Source organism: Symphalangus syndactylus, chromosome 13 (genome assembly GCF_028878055.3).
Source record: "Symphalangus syndactylus isolate Jambi chromosome 13, NHGRI_mSymSyn1-v2.1_pri, whole genome shotgun sequence".
Classification (NCBI taxonomy): domain Eukaryota; kingdom Metazoa; phylum Chordata; class Mammalia; order Primates; family Hylobatidae; genus Symphalangus; species Symphalangus syndactylus.
The window spans coordinates 43218014-43245109 of record NC_072435.2 but is presented as its reverse complement, the minus strand read 5'-3'; the positions used below and the strand labels follow the sequence as shown (position 1 = coordinate 43245109).

At 52.9% G+C, this 27096-nt stretch overlaps 1 protein-coding gene across 1 annotated transcript in view; it reads right to left on the bottom strand.

Annotated features, from left to right (window-relative positions):
- The window catches only part of MYO9B (myosin IXB), a 135537-nt gene that overhangs the window by 93315 nt on the left and 15126 nt on the right, over nt 1-27096 (bottom strand). Inside the window, exon 2 of the mRNA XM_055239265.2 lies at nt 18829-19726. Coding sequence (XP_055095240.1) covers nt 18829-19668 — 840 coding nt within the window. The 5' untranslated portion in view covers nt 19669-19726. The remainder of the gene's footprint in view (nt 1-18828; nt 19727-27096) is intronic.

Sequence of the window (27096 nt, the reverse complement as noted above, 5' to 3'; positions counted from 1 at the left end):
ACCAAGATTTCAGTTTGCCCTCATCTCTCGAACCCCAGTGTGGGACCACTGCTGTGTCCCTTCAGTGGGCTGTGGTGAGGAAGAGAAAAAGTTGACAATCCAAGTACAAGTAAGTGGGTGTGTTAAAAATAACAGGCCAGGCGCAGTGGCTGACGCCTGGAATCCCAGCATTTTGGGAGGCCAAGACGGGTGGATGGCTTGAGTCCAGGAGTTTGAGACCAGCCTGGACAACATGGCAAAACCCCCTCTCTACTAAAAATACAAAAATTAGCTGGGTGTGGTGGTGCACACCTGTAGTCCCAGCTACTTGGGAGGCTAAGGTGGGAGGATCACTTGAATCCGGGAGGTGGAGGTTGCAGTGAGTTGAGGTTACACTATGGCACTCCAGCCTGGGCGATAGAGCCAGACTCTGTCTTGAAAAACAACAACAAGAAACCCCAGACCGGGTGAGGGCTCATGCCTGTAAATCCCAGGGCTTTGCAATCCTCCTGCTTCAGTCTCCTGAGTTATCTGGGACTACAGGCATATGCCACCATTTCAGGACTAAGCTGCTCTGTATCGGCTGTTATATATATCTCTCTCTCTCTCTCTCCAGAACATATACTCCAAGAACTGCTGCCACAAACCCACTCCAGCCAATTTCTTCAACACTCACGATGAGGACTGTTACCAATTAGCATAAAGGAGATATACATTTAGATATCTATCTATCCTTTTTTTTTTCTTTTTGAGACAGAGTCTTGCTCTGTTGCCGAGGCTGGAATGCAATGGCATGATCATGGCTCACTAACTATAACCTCTGCCTCCCAGGCTCAAACGATCCTCCTGCCTCAGCCTCCTGAGTAGCTGGGGTTACAGGCACATGCCTGGCTAGTATTTTTATTTTTTGTAGAGATGGGGTCTCACTATGTTGCCCAGGGTGGTTTCAAACTCCTGGCCTCAAGCAATCTTCCCGCCTTGGCTTCCCAAAGCACTGGGATTACAGACGTGAGCCTGACTGACTGGCCCTTCATTCCTTTTCATGGCTAAATAATCTCCTTTGAATCCACTCTGTTCTGAAAAGGGGCAGTAGCAGTGGCTGCCCAGCCTGTCTTGGGCGCTCGCTCCAATGCTGAACAGTATATTGTGTGGCATCCTCCTTGGGTCTGGGGAAGCCACAGCAGGCACTGCCCTGAGCCCAGAGGGATCATGTGATACAAAGCCCTTTGATGCTCCTGACAGTTGGGCATAAGCTGCTCCTCATCACCTCCATCTTGGTTTACACATCCTACCTTTGACATATCATGGGCCTGCAATCCTCCCACCTCAGCCTCCTGAGTAGCTGGGACTACAGGCATGCGCCAGCACGCCCGGCTAATTTTTGTATTTTTTGTAGCAACAGGGTTTCGCCACGTTGTCCAGGATGACCTCAAACTCCCGAGCTTGGCTGGGTGCAGTGGCTCACACCTGTAATCCCTGCACTTTGGGAGGCCGAGGCAGGTGGATCACGAGGTCAGGAGATCGAGACCATCCTGGCTAACATGGTGAAACCCCATTTCTACTAAAAATACAAAAAATTAGCCGGGCATGGTGGTGGGTGCCTGTAGTCCCAGCTACTTGGGAGGCTGAGGCAGGAGAATGGCATGAACCCGGGAGGCAGAGCCTGCAGTGAGCTGAGATTGCGCCACTGCACTCTAGCCTGGGTGACAGAACGAGACTCTGTCTCAAACAAAACAAAACAAACAAACAACTCCTGAGCTCAAGTGATCCTCCTGCCTTGGCCTCCCGAAGTGCTGGGATTACAGGCGTGAACCACTGGGCATCTCTGCTTTTCTTTACATGGCAGTTCCAGAGTAAGGATGGGAGCGCACTCAGGCATAGGAGGACTGCCCAGGCTCCCCTCCTTGGCCTCCCTGCTGCCTCGGTGTCCTGTGACTCCATCTCAGCACTCGCTCATTCCTGGCTCTTCCTCAGCCGACACCGGAAGCCGGCTGTAACAAACACAGGGTTGCTGAACAGAGCCTGCTCAGAGCCTCAGGGTGCAGGGCAGTGGGAGCCACACCCCATGCTTGCCCGTCATCCTGGATCTGTGCTCTGAATCTCCCAGTGGTGCTGTGCCCTGGCACTGAAGGGACATGGAGGCCTTGGTGTGGGACTTAAAAGGATGATGGTGGCAAGAGTATTCCAGATCGAGGGCACAGCACATGCAAAGGCCCTGGGGCGTGAGAGATCAGGAGGCAGAACAGAAAGGTCAAGTGACTTGCTGCAGGTCACACAGCATGCAGGCAGCCAAGCCTGCACTAAAATCCCCACATCTGGCTTCCTGGCCATTCCTCTGAACTCCTGGAGCTGGTAAATTCTGGTTTGTAGGGGAGAGGTGAGAGGTGCCGAGAAACCGGTCCAGGCACTTTGGCAGGACTGGAGATGTCCCCTCAGGCCGGCCTGCACTGAGGGCCTCTCCGGGGGCTGCCTGCCCTTGTCGTCTTCTCATCCTCCTTGGAGGACAATCTTATTAACAATTACAACCTTCCACAAACAGCTCCCTCCACACAGGTGGTGGCTTCATTTAAAAGAAAATTTAAATTAAAAAAACAGGCCCAGCACAGTGGCTCACGCCTGTGATCCCAGCATGCTGGGAGGCCGAGGCAGGCGGATCACTTGAGGTCAGTAGTTTAAGACCAGCCTGGCCAACATGGCAAAACCATGTCTCTACCAAAAAATACAAAAGTCAGGTGGGCGTGATGGCGCACGCCTGTAGTCCCAGCTATTCGGGAGGCTGAGGCAGGAGAATCAATTGAACCCGGGAGGCGGAGGTTGCAGTGAGCCAAGATAGCACCACTACACTCCAGCCTGGGCGAGAGAGTGAAACTCTGTCTCAAAAAAATAAAAATATAAATAAATAAATAAATAAATTCATTAAAAAAATTTTTTAAAAATATAGAGACAGGCTCTCACTATGTTGTCATGCTGGTCTCGAACTCCTAGGCTCAAGTGATCCTTCTGCCTCAGCCTGCCAAAGTGCTAGGATTACAGGCATGAGCCATGGCGCCCGGCCTCCATCCAGGTGGTGGCTTCTGAATTACCACTGCTCCCTGCAGATTCCGTCCAGAGCGCCAGACCAGATTTTCAATAGCACTCTCTAAAGGCCTCTAAACTAAAGCAGGTCTCTCTGCCTCAGCACTACTGACATTTGCGGCCAGGTCATTCTTTAAAGAGGGGGGCCGTCCTGTGCACTGTGGGGTGTTTAGCAGCATCTTGGCCTCTACCCACCAGAAGCCAGTAGCATCTCTCCCTCCCCAGCTATGATAACCAAAAATGTCTCCAGCAGTTGCCAAACATCACCTGATGGCAGAATCAGCCCCAGGTGAGCACCTCAGTTCACATACCCGCTAACAAGAATCCTGTATATGTCTTTTCTTTTCTTTTCTTTTTTTTTTTTTGAGGCAGAGTCTCACTCTGTCACCCAGGCTGGAGTACAGTGGCGCAATCTTGGCTCACTGCAACTTCCGACTCCCGGGTTCAAGCCATTCTCCTGCCTCAGCTTCCTCAGTAGCTGGGATTACAGGCGCCTGCCACCATGCTTGGCTAATTTTTGTATTTTTAGTAGAGATGGGGTTTCACCATGTTGGCCAGGCTGGTCTCCAACTCCTGACCTCAAGTGATCAGCCTGCCTCGGCCTCTAAAAGTGCTGGGATTACAGGCATGAGCCACCGCACCAGGCCGAGAATACTGTAATGACACTGACAAAGGCAGAGGTGGCCGTAGTTTACTCTCCCTTAAAGAGGTGATGATACCGTCTGGGATTTACAGAGAACCCCCCTAGGGAAGGTGTTGGGTGCTGGTGCCTGACCACTGCTAAGTCATCCCTTTCTCTCTTTTACCAGGAGGAACCACATGTCGGGGTCACAGGGCCAGTCAGCAGCTGGGCAGAAGATGCCAAGCTGCCTCTGGGCACTCCCGGGAATGGGGGTCTCGAGGGGGCTGGTTTCAGGAGCTGGTTCTGGCTTGCTGTGGCCAAGTCACACAGAAGGAAACCTTAGGTGGCAACTGTGACATTGGGGACTGAGCTGCCCAGGGCGAGGCCTGCAGAAATCGGATCTATCCTGGATAATCACTAGGAAACAAATTGGCAGCCAGGCCCTGTGGCTGATTGATGCCTGCCCACACTCCCGCCCCAAACATTGAGGCAGACATCGCGGATAGACAGATGGGTCCCCTGTCTCCATAACCCTGGAGCAGTAAAACCCCCAGAACATTTGGGGAGGGCAGGGCTATGGCAGCAGTGTCCCAGACCTTACACTTCAGCTTTTAATCAACTTTCTCCAAATTCCAAGGAGACCTTTTTATGGTGCTTAAAATATACCCCATAATTTCACTCTTCTCTTAGATGCAGCATTCCCCAAAATATAACTTCCCCTTTTGTCTAAAATAGCCTTAGATCATTCCAAATGTCAGGGCTGTGTTGTTTTATGTGGCAGGGCACAGAAAGGAGGCCGAGGGAGTACCTGGGGATCTGGGAGTGGGGGTGGGGTGCCCCTTCTACCTGGGGGTCAATGCAGCCTCCAGCCTCAGCACTCAGCTGTAGGGCACCCCCATCCTCTCCATACCCACCAAAGGCACCTTTGGCTCTGATGTGCCCCACTTTTCAGCTTGGAGGGGCCTCTCTGCGGTCTGCACCCCTCCCTCCGTTCCCTCTTTCCCACCCAGGCTGCCCCTCACAGCGCCCGCTGCTCTCTGTGCTCTGTGGGGGGAACACCCAGGCCTGCTGGTTTGTCTCCAGAGCTGGGGAAAAGGCACCGGGGCTGCCTGTGCGCCCTGCAGGCAGGATGCACGTGATCTCAAAGCCCAGGAGGCAGCTGGAAACCCTCCGAGAGATGGGGCCTGCTGATGTTCAGCCCTGTGAGGGGGTTCAAAGCAAGAAGGGAACCCCACACAGCTCCTGCCAGCCTCAGCCAGGTCCCAAATGCATGGGCTGTACAACCAATGGGGAAAAGGCAGCGGGGCTGGGAATGCTGCAGGGTCACACTGACCACTGCCTTGTTCCCAGCCGCCTGACTCCGGGACGCCGGTCCTTGTGCTGTAATTCACTTTCCCTTAAAGAGGTGGCCCTCTGGCTTAGTTATCCCCCAACTGCAAGCTCCAGTACACCCTCTGAACTCCTAATCACACTTCTGACACCCCAGATGCCAGCTTCCTCCTGGGGGGTTTGTGGCCTTGGGCATGCACCTCTGGTCAGGCCCTGTCAGTTACAGTGAGGAAGGGGGCTGGTGTGAGACACCAGGAGGATGACAGGGTCCTGCTCGGTGACTCTGGGCCCACGGGTTCCATGATCCTCTTCCCACCGAGTCCCTGGCAGACTGTGCGCCCTGCCAGGGCACAAGAAGGGAACCCCACACAGCTCCTGCCAGCCTCAGCCAGGTCCCAAATGCATGGGCTGTACAACCACTCCCAGCTGCCTGTGGGGCAGAGAGACAGAGTGAGTTAGCTCCACTGAACCCTGTGGGACGTCTCTATCTGTGTCCTCCTTTCCTGACTCCCCAAACTGCTGTATGACTGTATGGGGGAATGGACGTTTATGAATACGTATGTATGTCTATGGCACGGATACAAATGCAGAGATTCCAGCTGGTGATCTGGGCTGTCTGGATCTAGGATGGAAAGCTGGTTTCATTACATTTGGGAAGGGGGAGCTGAGCAGAAGATAAGAAGACACCTGGGGGCCGGGTGCAGTGGCTGTAATCCCAGCCTGTAATCCCAGCACTTCGTGGGGGAAAAGGTGGGTGGATCACTTGAGGTCAGGAGTTTGAGACCAGCCAGGCCAATATGGTGAAACCCTGTCTCTACCAAAAATACAAAAATTAGCCAGGCGTTGTGGTGAGCGCCTGTAATACCAACTACTTGGGAGGCTGAAGCAGGAGAATTGCTTGAACCCGGGAGGCGGAGGTTGCAGTGAGCCGAGATTGCACCACTGAACTCCAGCCTCGGCGACAGAGCAAGACTCCATCTCAAAAAAAAAAAAAAAAAAAAAAAAAGACATCTGTGAAATGTTCACCTTTATAGGGTTCTGGAACATTCTACAAAGCGGTGGATGTACTAGGGGTAGACAAAGGAAAACAAAATTCTTATAAAGGACCAGGTGGTAAATATTTTCAGCTTTGTGGGCCACACACTGTCTTGGGTGCAATTACTCAGCTCTGCACTCATGGTGCCAAAGATGCCAGGGATGATATGTAAATGCATGGGCATGGTTATGCACCAATAAAACTTTATTTGTAGAGATAGGCACTGGCAGATTTAATTCGTGGGCTGTAGTTTGCCAACCCCTGGTAGATACCAAAAGAAATGAAACCTTGCTGGTGTGGTGGCACGTGGCTGTAGTCCCAGCTAATTGGGAGGCTGAGGCAGGAGGCTCACTTGAGCCTAGGAGGTTGAGGCTGCAGTGAACTATGATTGCACCACTGCACCTCAGCTTGGGTGACAGGGCCAGATCTTGTCTCTAAAAAAATTTTTTTTAAAGTTAAAAAAAATTAAAAGACACTAAAAAGACGAAGTGTTATATTAAAAAAAAAAAAAAAAAAGCGGAAAAGCAGCTGGGGGAACCAAAAGCGATAATGAAATGTGTCATGGTTCTGCCAAAGTGGGGAATCTCTGGCTGCTGATCCTGTTTCCCGGCAGTGGTTCTTGACTTGTTTCCTGCTGGGGAGATGCTTAAAGGAGGGAGACCTGAGCCACAGCCAGCACCTGGCACAGGTTTCAAGAAGTCACCCCAGGAGCACAGAGAGGACTACAGAATCCAGGGCACACAAACCAGCACTCGCCTGTATCAGAAAACCCACAAACCTCTTTGATTACATTCCTTTGCAAAAAACCCCAGCAGGGAGCATGTCTCAGTGCAGGCGGAAGTCCTAAAATCAGGGACTGCGGCTTTTGGCATGGGGAGCAAGTCTTAAAAACAACATTGTAAGACGTCACTCAGTCCACCTGGAAGAGCAAGCTCTTGGAAAGCCAGATCCTCACACACCTAGGGCTGCTTCATCATTGGTGACATGAGGACATGCCTGATCGTGTGTGGGCAGTGACCATCCCCTGGGCTCTGGGTGGGCAAGGGGTGAGAGGTTAGGAGGCACACCAGTCACCTCCCCGCAGGGATGAGGGAGAACGCCAGACTGAAACTGCTTCCCGCCACCCCCAACAGCCACTCCACAATGATGCCGAATATGGTCGGGTTGATGTGTAACTCCAATGGCACGACGTTACCAAGAAAAAAAGAATCTACAAATATTTAGGCAGAGAACATCTGTCACAATGAAATCTATCTTGTCATCCAGTTGGCCTAAAACAGCAGTTCTCAGCTGGGGTGGTTCTGCTCCTCAGGGAACACCTGTCAACATCTGGAGACGTTTCCCTAGTCCCCTAGTCAGGACTAGGGGTGGGGGTGCCATGGGCAACTAGTGGGCAGGGACCAGGATGCTGCTCAGTCCCCCACGATGCACAGGACGGCCTGGCCATAACAGAATGATCCAGCCCACATATCAACAGGGCAGGGGTTGGGAACTTGGGTTGGACCAGGAAGCCTGGCCTCTGTCCCCTAGGGTTTCTGACTGTGAGGTCTGAAACTGACCCCATATGATGCTTATTCCGCTTTCTTGTTGCCTGTGGGGTTTGCCCTGCCCTGTCTCCTGCCTGCCCTGCATTCGGGCCCCGGCTCCTATTTCCTCCTCTGGGCTGCTCTGCAGATCCAGGGCCCCCAAAAACTGCTTTCCCCCACCTCTGTGCAAACATCCCGGGGAGGCCACCCAGGAGAGGCAGCCAGAGATTGATTCTATCTTCGCTTCCTGTGGTGCCCGGGGTGCCCACCTCACCCCCCTCAGGGACCTTCGGTAGCTCGCAGTCAGGGCCACATTGTACCTCCTCCTTCTGTCCTTGCACCACCCTGTCTTCCACACACGCCTGCCTGCGTGGATGGGTGACCTGGATGTTTGCGTGGATAACCATCCCGCTGCTTAGCCTTTCGGATGGCCTGGCCTAGCCTGAGTCTTGACCGCTGGCGGGGCAAGGGTGGGGACTCCTGAGAGCCCTAATTCTGCCTCCTCTTTCCCCACCACAGCAATGCGCCCACCCGAGGGGAGGATGGGCACCCAGTGACCCTGGCCCTGCTCCCCCGACCCAGCCCTGGACACGCTGGCCTTCCAATCTCCCTTTGAAGTGCACCAGGCTGCTGCCCCGGACCCTCCTGAGCCCAAGCTCACTGCCCACCCTGCTGCCCACTGACGCCCCACCTTCCTTCTCCCTCAGCCCAGCAAAGTGACAAGTGGTCTCAGAAACCCTCAGCCTCAAATACCTCTGCATTCACGTAACATAGATGCAACTCAAGCCATTGGGGGCTCCTGGACCCTTCGACAGACAGACGGGCGCTGACTGCAGGTATTGCTCTTCCTCAAACAAATGCTGGCTTCCCTTTGCTGCTCGTGACATGGGTGACTTCTGCCTTCTGAGGCCTTGGCCCCGTCCTGACCCTGAGCCTCCTCCAGTCTGTGGCCTATGCCCTGAATCTCATCCCCGAAATGCCCCCCCATGAGAGGGGAGCCACACGCCCCCTCTCAACACTTACTTCTCCTGACAAACTCACCTCCCCCTATGGCTAACAGCCAAGGGCTGGGTGAGTGCCTGGCTGGGAGGTGCCCCAGCTTGCTGTCTGCCCCTGACCCCTCTCTGACTGGGTCATGCGACAAGATGGCCTCTGAGACCTGATGAGCGCTGGGGCTGTGGGGTTCTTTGTGTGGCTGGTGCACAGTTCTCCCTTGGATGCCCCATCAGCTGCTTGAACGAAGCACCCCAAACCAAATTCACCAGGACTGGCCTCCAGGCAGTTCCCCTGCAGCCATCTCTGACCCGCTCGGGACCTGTCTGTCCTCGGCTGTCAGCCTCAGATCTGGCACATCCCTGCGGCTGGGGTTGCTCCCAGGACTCCCTCTCTGTCGCACTCGGGAAGCCACGTGCAAATGCTCCTGCCTGAGTCCAGGGCCCCCGCCAGCTGGCCCGTCTGCCCTGCTCCCTGAAGCCTGCCTCCCTCTGGCCACTGGCTTCTCAGCAGGCTGAGAAGGACATGCAGATGGATGTCCCTGCTGTACCTGGACGTCCATGCTGTACCTAGGCATGCCTGCCCCCTTCTCGGTTCCTCCCATCCCCACTCCTGGTCCCACCTGGTGTCCCTCGGTGGCTCCAGACATTAGCACACCCAAAGCAGCCTGCTGGAGAGGACTGCTCTCCTCCTTCCCAGGGCTCATGACAGTCTCCAGGGGATCCTCTCTGTGAGTGTCAATTTCCCCACTCCCCAACATTGTTCTTGTGGTGGGCACTGATGGGAGAGGTTGGCCTGGCTGGGGCAGGGGTCCAGGAAAACCCCAACCACATACCAGCCATACAAAGGAATGAAATGCTGATACAACTGGTGGGCAGATAAACAAATTATAGTCCATCCTCCATCCATACCATGGAATATGATGCAGCCATGAAAAGGAGGGAAGCACTGATCCATGCTACGTGGATGAATCTCAAGAACATGATGCCAGGTGAGAGAAGCCAGACACAAAAGCCCACAGAGTGTGAGAGATTCCATTGATCTGAAATGTCCAGAACAGGCAGATCCATAGAGACAGGAAGCAGATTAGTGGCTGCCAGGGCCTGGGAGAGGGAAGTGGGGAGTGAATGCCGATGGGGACAGGGTCTCCTTTTGGGGGGATGGAAATGTTCTGGAACCGGATAGAGGCGACAGTTGCATACCACTACGAGTGTACTAAATGCCACTGAATTGCACACTTTCGCCTGAGGCCAGGAGTTGGAGACCAGCCTTGGTGACATAACAAAACTCTGTCTCTACAAAAAATAAAAAAAAAATTAGCCAGGTGTGGTGGTGTGCACCTGTATTCCCAGCTGCTTGAGAGGCTGAGGTGGGAGGATCACTTGAGGCCAGGAATTTGAGGCTGCAGATATAATTTAATTTACAGATTTATAAACTGCAGATATAATTTATACATTTATAAAATGCAGATACAATTTAATCTATATATTTATAAACTGTAGATATAAATATAAGGTATCTATTTATAAATAAGTAAATAGGTAAATTATATCTCGATAAGCTCTTAAACAGAAACCTCAACTTCAGAGGCATGAGGGTTGACACACACCTGGTTCCAGAACCTTCTATCTCTGCCACCCTTGCTGAGTGGATCGTGTGCCTCAGTTTCCTCACGTCAGGTGGGGGTGGTCAGTCTGCCCACATCAGGATGTGGCGAGGACGTATGAGACGATGCCAACACTGGGTGGAGGCTGGCATCCATCTGTGTCTCGCCCGACAGACTCAGGGGGAAAGGACGTGGCCCAGGCAGGTGTCCTTGAGGGCAGAGGTCAAGGTGGATAATGGCACTGCGGTCTAGGTGACCTGCCCCAGTGCTGACTGTGGGTGGGGGAACAGAGCTAGTGGCCTGGCTGATGGTGGAGGGGCTGGGGAAGTCGGGGGAAACATGAGACTGGGTTTGTAGGGCCCCTAAGAAGGAGCTCAGGACCCGGTCCAGGTGGGTACGAGTCCTAGGTTCCTTTGCCCCAAGAGGGGGGTCTGGGGCAGTGGCAAGTTCAGGACCCTTCCTCAGTCCCTCACGGGAATGTCCTGGGCATTGGCAAGACTTCGGGTGAGCTCGGCTCCACCAGCTGGGGGCGTCCCTCTGCGCCCCGCAGCCCATTGCTGCACCGTGTCCCACTGTGGGCTGGGCCACAGGGTCTCCATGGAGTATGGGGACCCTTGGGACAACAGCCTGACAAGCAAGGATCCTTATTTTATTTCTGCTTTCAGAATGAAAACCCCATGCATACTGCCAGCCGCCAGCTGCACTTGCTACAGTTCAGGACAGATGAAGGGAACCCCAGCCTTTGGCCCTCTGGACTTAGCCTGCTCTCAAAAGGACACCGAGGCCAGTGCCTGGTGGATCTGAGGCTGTGGGCGAAGGGAGAGGAGCGTGTTCTGGGTGTGCTTTGCAGCGAGACCCCGTGGCCGATGCCGTGAGCTGTTCTATCCACAGCCCCTGGGCTGTCGACGGGCGCCTGCACTGGGAGGCTAGAGGCCATGTGGAGGACGGGGAGACTCATGGCTTCTGCAGCCCCTAGACTTGGTGAAAGGTGATGGCAACAGTTAACTGCAGTGGCGGGCAGATCAGCTGATTGGAACCAGCTTTCCACAGTGCTCCCTTCCTGTCTTTTGGTCAGCATTGCACAGTGAGGCTGCAACCCTTGTGGGGGGCGGGGGTGGGGGGGTGCACCCAGCGACACTCAAACCTCAAAACAGCTCAACTTCTCCTTTCGGGGAGCTGAGAAAAAATCCCCAATCGATGCTGCGAGTTGTGCTGATCTCCGGCTTTCTGCAGCCTGGGCGAGAGAGGGGAGAGCAGAGAGGCAGCCTGAACGGGGGGCTGGGGCTCAGGCCGGGTTCAAACCCCAGGTTAGGCTGTGGCTGTCTGCGGTGTGGCCTGGGGAATCTACCTGTAATGGGTTGACTTGTGGCTTCCCAAAAAGACATGTCTAAGTCCTTACCCCCAGAACCTGTGACTGTGGCCTTATTTGGAAACAGGGTCTTGGCAGACGTCATGAAGATAAGTATTTTGAGAGAAAGGCGAGGGAGACTGGACACACACAGGGGAGAAGACCAGGTGACAACGGAGGGAGAGGGCAGAGCGATGCGGCCACAAGCCCAGAGCTCCAAGGACGGCTGAAGCCACCAGAACCCGAGAGAGAGGCCTGGGACAGATTCTCCCTCAGAAACTCCAGAGGGACCCAGCCCTGCCCACACCTTGATTTTCAACTTCCGGCCTCCAGAACTGTGAGAGAATCAACCCCTGCTGTTTGAGGGCTCCTAGCCCGTAATACTTTGTTATAGACACCTCAGGAAACTCACACATCCACGTGTCTCTCTGGGGCTCGGTTTCCTCATCTTTAAAATGGGCAGAGTTGCCGTGAGGGCTTAGAGATGATGGAGGAAAATCACGAAGCCCAAACCCTGATACCCAGTGGGCCTGAGGTCTTATTCCTATTAGAAAATGATGGCCGGGTGCGGTGGCTCATGCTTGAATCCCAGCACTTTGGGAGGCCGAGGCGGGCGGACCACGAGGTCAGGGGATCGAGACCATTCTGGCTAACACGGTGAAACCCCATCTCTACTAAAAATACAAAAAATTAGCCGGGCATGGTGGCGGGCGCCTGTAGTCCCAGCTACTCAGGAGGCTGAGGCAGGAGAATGGCGTGAACCCGGGAGGCGGAGCTTGCAGTGAGCCGAGATCGCACCACTGCACTCCAGCCTGGAGACAGAGAGAAACTCCGTCTCAAAAAAAAAAAAAAAAAAAAAAAAATGATTCTTGGGGCCACGCATGGTGGCTCACACCTATAATCCCAGCACTTTGGGAGGCTGAGGAGGGCGGATTACTTGAGGTCAGGAGTTTGAGACCAGCCTGGCCACTATGGTGAAACCCGTCTCTACTAAAAATACAAAAATTAGCCGGGCACGGTGGTGGGCGCCTGTAGTCCCAGCTACTCGGGAGGGCTAAGGCAGGAGAATCAAACCCAGGAGGTGGAAGGTGGAGGTTCCAGTGAGCCGAGATCGTGCCACTGCACTCCAGCCTGGGCAATAGAGCAAGACTCTATCTCAAAAAAAGAAAAAAAGAAAATGACTCTTAAGTTAGCACAGAACAGACAGAACTCACGGATAATTTCTAAAAGCTCAGTGGCTGCAATGAACAGTGATTGGGTCTTATGGGAAGAACTCAAAGACAACTGTTCTATTCCCAGCGGGTGATTCTGTCCCCAGGGGACAACGGGAAGCTATTTTGTTAATACCTCTCTAATCAATGAAATGTCTGGGGACACTTCTGGTTGTCACACCTGCAGGGTGGGGAGTGCTCCTGGCATCTGGTGGGTGGAGGCCAGGGATGCTGCTCAATGTCCTTCAATGCACAGGACGACTCCCTCCCCAGAGAACGATCCGGCCCTGAATGTCAGCAGAGCCGAGGTTGAGAAATCCAGCTCTCAGTGAAGACAATCACATCCCTTTGCAAACAGTCGCCCCAGGAAGCACGTTTATTGCCATGACGTGGATTTGGCTCGAGCCTGTTTTGGAAGCCGACGTGGGCACCACCCTTGAGCAGCTTAGAACCGCTGGAGAAAACTGGCCTCACCAGCCCCCGCTGCTGAGGCCCCAAGCAGGTCGGCCTGGCAGGACCAGGGGTCTGACTCACGGAGGGTGACTAATGGCTGTCGAAGGCATACTGGAGACTGTGCAGGCGTGGAGGCTGGAGGGAGCTTTGCTGGCATCCGGGGAGGAATTACCGGTCCCCAGGACAATCGTGGATCTGGGGCAGCCCTCAAGGACCCAGGCACAAGATGTCACCAAGTGGGACTTGCCAGGGGCCAGGTGGGACTTGACGCAGACCAGGTGGGACTCTACGGGGGATGCTGTGGGCTGACTTGAGCCCCCGCCCCCCAAATTATATCCACATCCTCACCCCTAGACACTGTGTATGCAATTAGGTAGGATGAGGTCATGCCGGAGTAGGATGGGCCCTACATCCCATGAGTGGCGTCCTTGTTATAAGAAAGCCACGTGAAGACACGGACACACAGGAAGAACACCCCTGACGACAGAGGCAGAGACTGATGCGATGTGGCCACAGGCCAGGGCACATCTGCAGCCACCAGAGAAGCTGAAGAGGCCTGAAGCATCCTCCCCCAGAGCCGGGAGGGAGTGCGGCCCCGTGGACACCTTGATTTCAGACTTCTGGCCTCCAGGACCATGACAGCCTTAATCCTTGTTGTTGGAGACTCCCTTGCCCCTAACACTTAGCAACAGGAAACTCGTCCACGCCCTGGAGGGTCCTAGGGAGATGAGTGTGGAGGCAGCAACGTGGTGGGGAGGACATGGACCCTGAACTGAGACCTAGGTGGCAATCCTGCCTCCTGGCTGTGCCACTTTGAGACCCTGGGGCTGGGCGTGTCATTTCTGCGGGGCTCAGGTGTTTACCCACCTGCCTGGTCCCATTTGGCAAAATGTCTGACATGGTAAATGTTGGATCTACCCTCTCATTCATTCACCTACTAAATTTTTTTTGTTATTTTTTTGAGACAGGGTCTTGCTCTGTCACCCGGGCTGGAGTGCAGTGTGTGATCACAGCTCACTGCAGTCTTGAACTTCTGGGCTCAAGCAATCCTCCCACTTCAACCTCCTGAGTAGCTGGGACCACAGGCATGCACCGCCATGCCTGGCTAATTTTTTATTTTTATTTTTAATTTTGAGACAGAGTTTCGCTCTTGTTGCCCAGGCTGGAGTGCAATGGTGCAATCTTAACTCACTGCAACCTCCGCCTCCCAAGTTCAAGCCATTCTCTTGCCTCAGCCTCCCAAGTAGCTGGGATTATAGGCGCTCGCCACCACACCCACCTAATTTGTGTATTTTTAGTAGAGACCGGGTTTCACCATGTTTGCCAGGCTGGTCTTGAACTCTTGACCTCAGGTGATCCACCTGCCTTGGCCTCCCAAAGTGCTGGGATTACAGGCATGAGCCACTGCATCCAGTCTAGTTTTTAAACTTTTTGGTAGAGATGGGGTCTTGCAGTGTTACCCAGGCTGGTCTGGAACTCCTAGGCTCACGCAATCCTCTTGACTCAGGACTCAGTCTCCTGACTCTGGGATTACAGGTGTGTGCCACACATGCTGAATTTTCAAGATCTCTGTTTTATCTCGGGTGTGGATGCCAAGCACTGATGTTTTGGCCTGGAGAGCCGCTGAGCCCCCTGGCCACCTGCTGGGAGGACACTGGGGCCACTGGCAGTTTCACTGTGGCTGAGTCTCAGAGCTGGGATGACGCCAGGGTGGCCTCGGGAGACCAGAGCTGGGTTGCATCTACCTCTGCTCAGAACCTCTATAGCTCCTGTGTCACCCAGAGTCTTCCCCGAGTTCTACCTGGGGAGAATTTTGTGTTGACTTTGGCCACCACATAGCCCAGTACCTATATCACAGCCTGCCACACAGCAAATGCTCACACAGCACTGAACGGGTGGTCTGGGTATATAATGTAATGCACACAAGACTAGCCATATTAAAAACAGCTGAGGTGGGAGGATCACTGGAAGCCAGGAGTTTGAGACCAGCCTGAAGAATGTAGTAAGACTGTGTCTCTACAGAAAATTTAAAAATTAGCCGGGCATAGTGGTGCACACCTAGAATTCCAGCTACTTGGGTGGGAGGATCGCTTGAGCCCAGAAGTTCGAGGCTGCGGTGAGTTATGATCGTGCCACTGCACTCCATCCTAGGTAACGGAGAGAGACCCTGACAAGAAAAGAATAGAGGAGAGGGGAGGAGAGGGGAGGGGAAAGGAAGGGAGGGGAGGGGATAGGAAAGGAAAGAAAATGGACATTCTATGGTGAAATTGCTCAGCAGTTTTATTAAAAGCTGATATCAACAATGACAATGAATCTCTGTGTTGCTTGCACAGGAGAAAACAGGAATAGGCTACATATGTCAGACCAGGGCTAAGTTGTACGACCCCAATTAATGTCTTACTGATGACCTCAGAGAGGAAGAGGAACTGAAATGTATTCCTAGGCACTGCTTAGATGTGATTTCAGTGAATTTGCATGGCAGCCCTCAGCTTGTGGGGACTAACAAGAGGTGAGAGGTCAAGTCTCCAGGAAGGGTAGGGTCTGACCCTGCCCCCAACTCCCTCCCTCCACTGAGGAGGCTCTCAGGATCCCACGTGTGAAGAAACTGACACATTCATATAATGGGCTACAATTCAGCAAAATAAATGAGCTTTCAAGCCACGAAAAGACATGGAGCAATCTCCCCTCCCCTTTTTTGGGGGGACAGGGTCTCGCTCTGTCACCTAGGCTGGAGTGCAGTGGCCCGACGTTGGCTCACTGCAGCCTCAACCTCCCGGGCTCAAGCAATTCTCCTGCCCCAGACTCCCACGTAGGCGGGACCACAGGCATACACCACCACACCTGGCTAATTTTTTTTTTTTTTTTTTGTAGAGACAGGGTCTTGTTATGTTGCCCAGGCTGATCTGGAACTCCTGGGCTCAAGTGATCCTCCTGCCTCGGCTTCCCAGTGCACTGGGATTATGTAAGCCACCCTGCCCAACTGACATGCAGGAACCTTAAATGCTGGTTGTGAAGTGGAAGAAGCCAGTCTGAAAAGCCTGCAACACTGGGGCTCCAACTACATACAGCCTGGAAAAGACAGAACCGTGGAGGCAGTGAGAAGAGCCGTGGCTGCCAAAGGTCACGGAGGGATGAACAGGGGGAGCATGGAGGAATTTTAGGGCAGTGACACCACTCTGTGACACTCCAACGGCGGATACATTCATTATACTTTTGTCCAAACTCAAACAATGTGCAACACCAAGAACCCTAATGGAAACTATGGCCATTAGTCAATAACAGTATCAACATGGACTTGAGTCAGTTGCAACCAACACACCACACTAATGCAAAATATAAATAATGTGAGAACCTGGGGGTCGGAGGGGCACATGGGAACTCTCTGCACTATCTGCTCGGTATTTTTATGAACCTAAAACTGCTCTAAAACAACCAATCTGTTTTTTTTTTTTTTTTCAAGCGGGGCTGGGTGCAGTGGTTCACATCTATAATCCCAGCATTTTGGGAGGCCAAGGTGGGAGGATCATTGGCATCTAGGAGTTCGAGACCAGCCTGGGCAATACAGTGAGACCCCCATCTCTACAAAAAATAAAATAAAAATGAAAAAAAGGCAGACCCCACATCCAGAGGTGCAGACCCCACATCCAGAGGTGCAGACCCCTGAGGCCACACGCTGCCCCTGGCCCTCACCAGGTGACTATGGTTGTGTTGTTCTGAGACATGTGGATGCATCTCGTCCTAAAACCCCTGCAATGATGGGTGCTGTGTGGTCACTTCTGTAGCCCTGTGGCCACAAGACTCACCCACAGTGGCACATCGAGGGCTCCCGTGGGGTTTGGCTGATCAGGGCAATGAACAGCGGGCAGAGGACATGAGGCATAAGAGCCTGAGTTCGTCCCTTCTCTGCTGCCTCTACAGTGAAACTAGGTGGCCCCCTCCCCTTGTCCACTCTGTGACAATGCCTCACCATCCCCTTAACCCCCAGGCCTGCCGTACGCCTTGCTGGCTTCCTTCCACCCTGCTGGTCCCCCTAGAAAAGTCCTGTTGTGAAGCACTCCTCAAACGGGTTTGAATGCACCGGCTTTTTCTTTCAGGCACCTTGAGAATGAATGGCCATGTTCTGGAAGCCAAATGTGTATTAACTGTGACTTTTTTTTTTTTTTTTTGAGACGGAGTTTCGCTCTGTCACCCAGGCTGGAGTGCAGTGAAGCGATCTTGGCTCACTGCAACCTCCACCTACCGGGTTCAAGCAATTCTCCTGCCTCCGCCTTCAGAGTACCTGGGATTACAGGTGCACACCATCATGCCTGGCTAATTTTTATATTTTTAGTAGAAACGAGGTTTCATCATGTTGGCCAGGCTGGTCTCAAAGTCCTGACCTCCCATGATCCACCTGCCTTGGCCTCCCAAAGTGTTGGGATTACAGGCGTTAGCCACCGCACCCAGTGACTTATTTTCTGTATTTTTGATGCTCTGACATCTGGGGCCTGGCTGACCCCAGGGAGACGGCCCTTCCCAATTCCTAGAGATGGTTTGGGACTTGCCTTCCATATGCAAACCAACCAGTCCAGAGCCTACACCCCAGCCACCTCCTCTCTGGGGCTCTCATGCTCCAGCCCACTATCTCCTGCCCTCATCACCCCAGGCCCTGGCACCTGACAACAAGGGGCAGCCCCTATGCCCCAGAGCCCATTGAAATAATTCAAACAAGCCAGTCTTAAGCCAGCTTTCTCTGCCTAGCACATTCCGACGCATGAAAATCACAATAAAGTTTCCTGCCTCTCCCGGCTCCCTTTTTCCCTCTCTGCCTCAGCCTCCTGACGAGTCCCAGTGCTTCCCCCTGTGGTCTTCCATGGCATTGCACCCTCTTCTTGGGAACTGTGAGTAACAAACTCTCTTCCCAAGCGGCAGTTGCATCCTGACCAGTTGGCCTCGCGGTACCTGAATAATAACAACAATCAGAAAACCTTCACTTTTTCTCTCTTTAAAGGCAGGGTCTGTCTCTGTTGCCCAGGCTGGAGTGCAGCAGTGCGATCATAGCTCCAACTCGTGGGCTCAAGCGATCCTCCCGCCTTAGCCTCTCCAATAGCTGGGACAACAAATGTGTGCCACTGCGCTTGGGTAATCTTTTTTTTTTTTTTTTTTTATAGAGAGGGAGCCTTGCTATGTTGCCCAGGCTGATGTTGAATTCCTGGGCTCAAGCGATCCTCTTGCCTCAGCCTCTCAATAACCACTGGGGTTATAGACATGAGCCACCACACCCAGCCTGAAATTTCTTTCTTTTTTTTTTTTTTTTTTTTGAGATGGAGTCTCTCTCTGTCATCCAGGCTGGAGTGCAATGGCATGATCATAGCTCACTGCAGCCTCGAACTCCTGGGCTCAAGTGATCCTCCTGTCTCAGCCTCCTGAGCAGCTGGGACTACAGGTGAGCACTACTATGCCTGCCTGGCTAATCATTTTTTTTTTTTTTGTAGAGAGAAGGTCTTGCTATGTTGCCCAGGTTGATCTTGAACTCCTGGGCTCAAGCAATCCTCCCGCCTCAGCCTCCCAAAGCATTGGGATTATAGACGTGAGCCACCGAGCTTGGCTTGAAACCCGCATTTTCCAAACAAATGCCCCCTCCCACAGACCGACCAGCTTCCCCGCTCACCTCCAGCACGGGGCCAGCACCCAGGATGGTCCTCTCGACGCCGCTGGCATAGCCCTTCTGGCTGAGGGCGGTGAGGCAGTGGATGAGGAAGTTGGTGCTCTGGGTCTTGCCAGAGCCACTCTCGCCCGAGATCACGATGCACTGGTTCACGCGCTTCCTGAGCATGGTGTAGTAGGCCACGTCGGCCAGCGCGAAGACGTGTGGCTCCAGCTTGCCCAGCTGCTGGTTCTCATACATCTTCACGTACTTGGGGTTGTAGATGGGCAGGAACTTAAAGGGGTTGATGGCCACCAGGATGCTCCCCGCATACGTGTAGATCTTTTGTTGCAGGAAGCGGTGCTTGAGGTTCTTCAGGAGGTTGCCCTCGGTTAGCTCAGGGAGGTTACACAGGTCATCAAAGTCCGCCTGCTGCCGTGGCAGGAGGCCACGCTCCACTAGGCGCCGGGTGGCTGTGGCCTGAGCCACCAGCTGCATGTGCACGTACTTGATGGTCCCATCCGCGTTGCGCTCCTGCAGCAGGAAGTAGTAGCCATCCTCCTGCGGGTGCTCGTCCTGTGCCCGCCGGGGCCATAGCAGCACTCGGTGCACAGGCGAGTCGTTGGCGTCCAGCACCCATTCCTCGCCTCCCGACTCTTTGACCTCCACCAGCACATAACATTTGGTGCCATCCAGACGCAGGCTGGCGATAGCGTCCTTGATAACGTCCGAGGTGGTGCTGTCCTTGGTGGCGGTCACACAGCACGAGGCCTGGCTCTCGGTGGTGGACAGCTGGGGGTAGATGTGCAGGTGGTAGGCCGCCTGCTCCCGGCGGCCCGAGCTGCCTGCCTCTTTCACACTCATCCTGCCGGCCGCCCGGCTTCAGCATGCCTCCCGGGCTCAGGGCGCGCGTGTCCTGGAGCTAGAAGGGAGGTCAGAGCCAGGCACGGTCAGAATGGTGAGGGGAAGTTTAAGGGGCATGTGGAGTCCCGCTCCTGGGCAGATAGCACCTGACCTGACGCTGGAGTTCCCCACCCAATTAGGCTCACCCAAAAAGCCAGAGGCAACCAGTCACAACATCCCTCTGAGGGTCTGTCTGTCCTTCAATGTGACCTCAGGCTCATGCAGTGGCTCATGCTTATAATCCCAACACTTTAGGAGGCCAAGGTGGGAGGATCGCTTGAGGTCAGGAGTTTGAGACCAGCCTGGGCAACATAGCGAGACCCCCATCTCTACAAAAAATAAAGACATAGTGGTGCTCGCCTGTGGTCCCAGCTCCTCAGGAGGCTGAGGTGGGAGGATCACTTGAACCCAGGAGATCAAGGATGCAGTGAGCCATGATTATACCAGCTGTGCTCCAGCCTGGGCCACAGAGAGAGACCGTCACTTAAAAAAAAATACAGTGGCTTTTACAAGTGACATCATCAGACAACCCCAAGATCTGACCCTTCCCCTGAGTTTGCTCCATCCCAGCCCCCATCCCACCCTATCCAGAGGCAGCCTCTCAATTCTGAAGCCCAACAGCCATGACCCTCTTTCTGCTATGCCCTTCCCAGCCCACATCCTTCCTGACCTCATCTCTGAATAAACCTCCCCAGCAGCTCCCCAAGCAGATGAAGACTTGGCCCCACAGGTCTTGGCCACACACCAGTAACAGCGAGAGGCATGTGGGGATGAGCAAGACTGAACCTGTCCTGAAATTTGGGATTCCCGAAACTCCAGGGTCCTTGAAACCCAACCTAGGAAGACAAAGTCTGGGAGAGCCACGAAAAATGCACTCATGGGAATGGCTTAGAGTGTGGTTGCTTCTGAAGCCACAACTCCGGTCTACTGGGGAGAAGAACGTCAGGCAGGCCCAGGCTGGGGGCATCCTGCAGGAATATGGCTGGTGGTCCCAAGATTGCCAAGGTCACGGGCAACAAGGAAAGACTGAGGAGCTAGCTGTCCAAGACCACAGGAGATTCGCAATGCGATAGGACTCCCTGGAAAGGATCCTCTATCAGAGAGAGGGCTTGAATGGAAGAGCTAGTGACACCAGAAGCACACCAGGAAGGTGGTAAGTAGCAGTCTGCCAATACTAATTTCTTTTCTTTTTCTTTTTTTGTTTTTGAGACAAGAGTCTCACACTGTCGCCCAGGCTGGAGTGCAGTGGTGTGATCTCGGCTCACTGCAACCTCTGCTGCCTGGGTTCAAGCAATTCTTCTGCCTCAGCCTCCCGAGCAGCTGGGACTATAGGCATGCGCCACCACACCCGGCTAATTTTTGTATTTTTAAAGTAGAGATGGGGTTTTGCCATGTTGGCCAGGCTGGTCTCAAACTCCTGACCTCAGGTGATCTGCCAACCTTGACTTCCCTAAGTGCTGGGATTAGAGGGGTGAGCCACCACGCCTGGCCTACAAGTGCAGGTTTCTTATATACATATATCATGTAGTGGTGAAGTCTGGGCTTTTTTTTTTTTTTGAGATGGAGTTTCGCTCTTTGTCGCCCAGGCTCTAGTGCAGTGGCATGATGTCGGCTCACTGCAACCTCCGCCTCCTGGGTTCAAGCGATTCTCCTGTCTCAGCCTCCCGAGTAGCTGGGATTATAGGTACCCCGCTACCACGCCTGGCTAATTTTTTTTGTATTTTTAGTAGAGACAGGGTTTCACTATGTTGGCCAGGCTGGTCTCAAACTCCTGACCTCAGGTGATCCATCCTCCTCGGCCTCCCAAAGTGCTGGGATTACAGACATGAGCTACTGCAACCGGCCTTTTTTTTTTTTTTTTTTTTTTTTTGAGACAGAGTCTCACTCTTTCGCCCAGGCCGGACTGCAGTGGCGCTATCTCGGCTCACTGCAAGCTCTGCCTCCTGGGTTCATGCCATTCTCCTGCCTCAGCCTCTTGAGTAGCCGAGACAACAGGCGCCCGCCACCGCGCCCGGCTAATTTTTTTTTTTGTATTTTTAGTAGAGATGGAGTTTCACCATGTTAGCCAGGATGGTCTCGATCTCTGCCCGCCGCGGGCTTCCAAAGTGCTCTCATTATGTTGGCCAGGTGGCCTTGAACTCCTAAGCTCAAACAATCCTCCTGCCTTGGCCTCCCAAAGTGATAGATTACAGGAGTGAGCCACTGCGCCAGGCCAATCTGGGCTTTTGGGATACACATTGCCTGAATAGTGAACATCGTACCCAACGGGAAATTTGTTCACCCTCACCTCTTCCCCCCATTACCTTCTGCAGTCCCCAATATCTATTCCGCTCTGTTATGTCCACATATATAGATTGTTTAGCTCCCCAAAATTCACCCTCTTTTTTTTTTTTTTTTTTTTGAGATGGAGTCTCGCTCTATCACCATGCCGGAGTCCAGTGGCGGATCTCGGCTCACTGCAACCTCCGCCCCCCAGGTTCAAGTGATTGTCCTGCCTCAGCCTCCCGAGTAGCTGGGACTACAGGCACACACCACCATGCCCAACTAATTTTTGTATTTTTAGTAGAGACAGGGTTTCACCATGTTGGCCAGGATGGTCTCAATCTCTTGACCTTGTGATCCACCCACCTTGGCCTCCCAAAGTGCTGGGATTACAGGTGTGAGCCACCGCACCTAGCCCCCTTTTTTTTTTCCTAAGAGACAGGGTCACCCAGTTTCTTCTTTTTATTTTTGTCAGGGTCTTGCTCTACTTCCCAGGCTGGGGGGTGCATTGGCATGATGACGGCTCACTGCAGACTTGATCTCCCTAGGCTCATGTGATCCTCTCACCTCTGCCTCCCAAGTAGCTGGGACTATAGGTGCACACCACCATGCATGCTGGCTAATGTTTCTGTATTTTCTGTAGAGATGGGGGTCTCACTATATTGCCCAGGTTGGTGTCAAACTCCTGGGCTCAAATGATCCACCTGCCTAGGCCCCCTAGAGTGCTGAGATTATAGGGATGAGTGACTGTGCCTGGCCAAGTTTATTCCTAAAAAATGCATTTGCTTCTGAAGGTTGCAAGAAAAAGAAATGCTGGTGCCAGCCCACCTAGGGGCTTGGATCAAGAGCCATAAATACGGCATGAGTCAACCAAGAATGGCTGAGGGTGTGAAGATGAGGCCCAAAGCCAGGCAGGAGAGACTGGTATGCAAACAGACGTGAGTGCAGACGTGAATCCAGAGCGACAGTTAAAAGACACAGCAGGAGAGATTATCCTAAAGGACAAGAGAAGACATTTGGGGAGTAAGAATATCTAAGAGGGGTTCTGAGACCAGGCGCGGTCACTCACGCTTGTAATCCGAGCACTTTGGGACGCCAAGGCGGGTGGATTGCTTGAGGTCAGGAGTTCAAGACCAGCCTGACCAACATGGTGAAACCCTGTCTCTACTAAAAATACAAAAATTAGCCGGGCACGGTGGCAGGCGCCTGTAATCCCAGCTACTTGGGAAGCTGAGGTAGGAGAATCGCTTGAATCTGGGAGGTGGAGCTTGAATCTGGGATTGCAGTGAGCCGCAATCATCCCACTGCATTTGGCCTGGGCGACAGAGTGAGACTCCATCGTGAAAAAGAAAAAAAGGGGGTGGGGGTTCTGACGGATGAAGAGGAGTTCGTTCACGAGGTGAGTAGAAGAATAAAGGATGGTATGATAGGCCCACCACCTGTTTTTATAAATAAAGTTTTATTGGAAGGCAGCCTTGCCCACTCCTTTCCTTATTGTCTGTGGCTGCTTTTGCTACAAGAGCAGAGTGAAATAGTTCAGGCACAGACTGTAATATTACAGCCTGGAAAGCCTAAAATATTTACTATCCAGTCCTTCAAAGCAAAGGTTTGCTGACCTCCGCCCTAAAGAGAAGCATGACTCAGCACTGTGACTGAGTGGGGTCAGGGCCACTAGAGGCTCTGAGAATTCCTGCAGGAGTGTTAGAAGGGCTGAGGCTGAAAGAAACGATAACTTATGAGGCCTAGGCAACAGTTCACACAGGGATAGGGAGTGGCGACAGGGAAGAAGGCTGGGGGACACGCAAGCTTTAACTCTTAAAACTTTCCCCCAGGTTAGTAAGTAACTGTCATGTTTTCTTCCAGGGAAATAGATACATACTGTATATAGTTTAATAAAATTTAGATTGTCTTATCCATTTAGCTGTAAAACCTAATTCTTTCCTTGATATGTCAGTGCATTTGTATGTTCCTCCAGGTCATGAGATAAAGCTTTGAGAGCCTGGTTTTTTGTTTGTTTGTTTGTTTTTATTTTTATTATTTAAGATACAGCTTGAGCAACAGGGCGAGACGCTGTTTATTTTTTTATTTTTTTGAAATGGAGTCTCACTTTATCACCCAGGCTAGAGCACAGTGGCGTGATCTTGGCTCACTGCAACCTCCACCTGTCGGGCCGAACCCACTCTACTGCCTCAGCCTCCTGAGTAGCTGGGATTACAGGGGCCCGCCACCACGCCCGGCTAATTTTGTATTTTTAGTAGAGACAGTGTTTCACCATGTTGACCAGGCTGGTCTCCAACTCCTGACCTCAGGTGATCCACCCTCAGCCTCCCAAAGTGCCGGGATTACAGGTGTGAGCCACCGTGCCTGGCCAAGATACGTGTCTTAATCACACCTGCATGAATGTGTGTGCACGCTGGCATATGTACTTCCATGTGCTTGCATGTACACAGAGAAAACGCATGTGAATACACGCACTTGTGTGCACACAGTAGGCAAACATGAACACACCTCCGTGAACACAACATAGGACACACCCATGCTCATATAAACACAGCATACACATGGACACACTATGCACACACATGCTTGTACACATATTCATGTGCTTGTATACACACTCACATGCATGCACATGCATACAAGGACACAGGTATGAAGGAACATATGTGCAAGCCCCTTTTTTTTTTTGATGGTGCCTTGCTCTGTCACCCAGGCTGGAACGCAGCGGTGTGATCTCAGCACACTGCAACCTCTGCCTTCCAGGTTCAAGAGATTCTCGTGCTTCAGCCTCCCAAGTAGCTGGGATATAGGTGTGCATCACCACCTGTGGCTAATTTTTGTATTTTTAGTAGAGACAGGGCTTTGCCATGTTGGCCAGGCTGGTCTCCAACTTCTAGCCTCAAGTGATCCAGCTGCCTCGCCCAGCATATACTTCCATATGAACACTCATGCACACACATGTGCACAGCCACACGTACATGCTTGTACACAAAACATCTGCATGCACACGCCCACCCACATGTTCATGCCTACACACGAGTGCACCTGTGTATGTGCACAGAGCGAGGCCTGGGCAGAGTTGGCCCGTCCTGTGACGTTCACTTTTGTGACCAGGGGCTCAGTGCAGCTCCCAGCTGGCGGGCTTTGGGCTGACTTATGGCTGAGCTGCCTGGATGTAGGTGGTGCAAAGCTCACTGGGATATGCCTACTTCCTCCTTCACAGCAGAGAACAGCTCTGAGGGAGAAGCTAGGAGAACCCAAGGATGGGCTCTTTCTCCTGCTCCCTGCAGCCTCTGCCACCTACTGAGGGGAGGGCTGATGCTAGCTCATGGAATCACAAGGGCTGAAGGCCACATGGACGGCTGCACTTGAGACTGCTCCACGTCCTCCAGGGACTGTTGATGGAGCACCAGGAGCCCTCTGAGCCCTGTTGGGAAAAAAGCCTGTGGGGGCTTTTGCAGCTCTGTGCCCCTGGTGTGTGGGGCAGAAGGGCAGACTCTCAGGAAACCCCGCTCTCAGAGATGGGGCCGAAGGGGATGGTCACAGGACTGGCAGATGTCTGCCCTGCCCCCAGGCCAGGAGGAAGTGGATAAGGCTTGCTCAGGGCGGCTGCTGAGCAGCCAGGGCTGCAAGGAAGGGGGTAGCTGGAGAAGGGACGTCCCTCCCTGGGAGTGGGATGGGGGTGGTGGGAGCAGAAACTAGCTGGGACCACAAGCTGGAGTGCCCCCTGCAAGGCTCATCGACCTGGTCCTCTCCTGCTCCCACAGGTGGGACCAGCCCATGGGCCTGTCCTTTCACCCACAGCTCTGGGCTGACCCCCTCTACCTGGGCCCGAACAGTACCATACCCAGCTAATTTTTGTATTTTTAGTAGAGATGGGGTTTCACCATGTTGGCCAGGCTGGTCTCAAACTCCTGACCTCAAGTGATCCAACTGCCTTGGCCTCCCAAAGTGCTGGGATTACAGGTGTGAGCCACCGTGCCTGGCCACAAGACCCCATCTCTATAAAAAATTAAAAAATTAGCTGGGCGTGGTGGTGCACATCTATAGTCCCAGCTACTCGGAAGGCCGAGGCAGGAGGATTGCTTGAGCCCATGAGGTCAAGGCTGCAGTGAGCTGTGATCATGCCACTGCACTCCAGTCTGGGCCACAGAGCAAGACCATGTATCAAAAAAACAAACAAAAAACAAAACAAAACTGCTTCCAAACACAGAAGCAACTGTTTTAATGCCTTTTGTGAAAGAATCCTTCCCTCCCTGGATTGGGGAGCCTCCTTTATTAAATACTACACATGGAGTTACTTTATACATGTGGTCTGCCTCTGGGCTGCTGAGGCTTGTGAGGTGCCACACTGTTTTGATTATCAGAGCTTCAGAGAATGTTCTCACTCGGCAGAGATCAGTCTTTTGTGGTTTCCCAGGAGACCTGGGACCTGGAAATTAGTCTTGCTGTGGCTTAAGATCCCTGCCCCGAGTGGATGTGAAACCTGCCCTTGGAGAATCCCCTGCTTCTGGCGGGAATGGAAGGAAGCAGATTGGGGATGGAGGAACCAGGGACCTGAAGTCCCTGTGGGGGACAGCTCAGCCAAGTGGCGACCTCGGGTTGTGCTTGTGTTTTGGGGTCCGGGTCCTAAAAACGTGTTTCCTTCCTTAAACCGAATTGTCTCACCAAAATACCCCAAGGCTAACACACTCGCTTTACCCCCTGACTCATGCCCATCCCACGCACAGACAATGTGAACAGGAAGCAAAATACATCCTCCAGCTGATAGCATCAGTACGACAAAGGCCTTGTATAAGAACGATCCCCTTGTCACCAAATGAAAATCAAACTGTCAGACTATAAAGATCCTCGAAGAAATGCCAAAAAGTAGTAACAAAGTGCCTGTCAACAGATGAATGGAAAAACACAACGTGGCCCATTCATCCAACAGAATATTATTTGGGCATAAAAAAGGAATGAAGGCTGAGTGAGGCGGCTCATGCCTGTAATCTCAGCACTTTGCGAGGCCAAGGCCGGCAGACCGCTTGAGCTCATGAGTTAGAGACTAGCCTCAGGAACATGGCAAAACCTCATCTCTACAGAAAAAAAAAAAAAACCACACACAAAAATTAGCTAGGCGTGGTG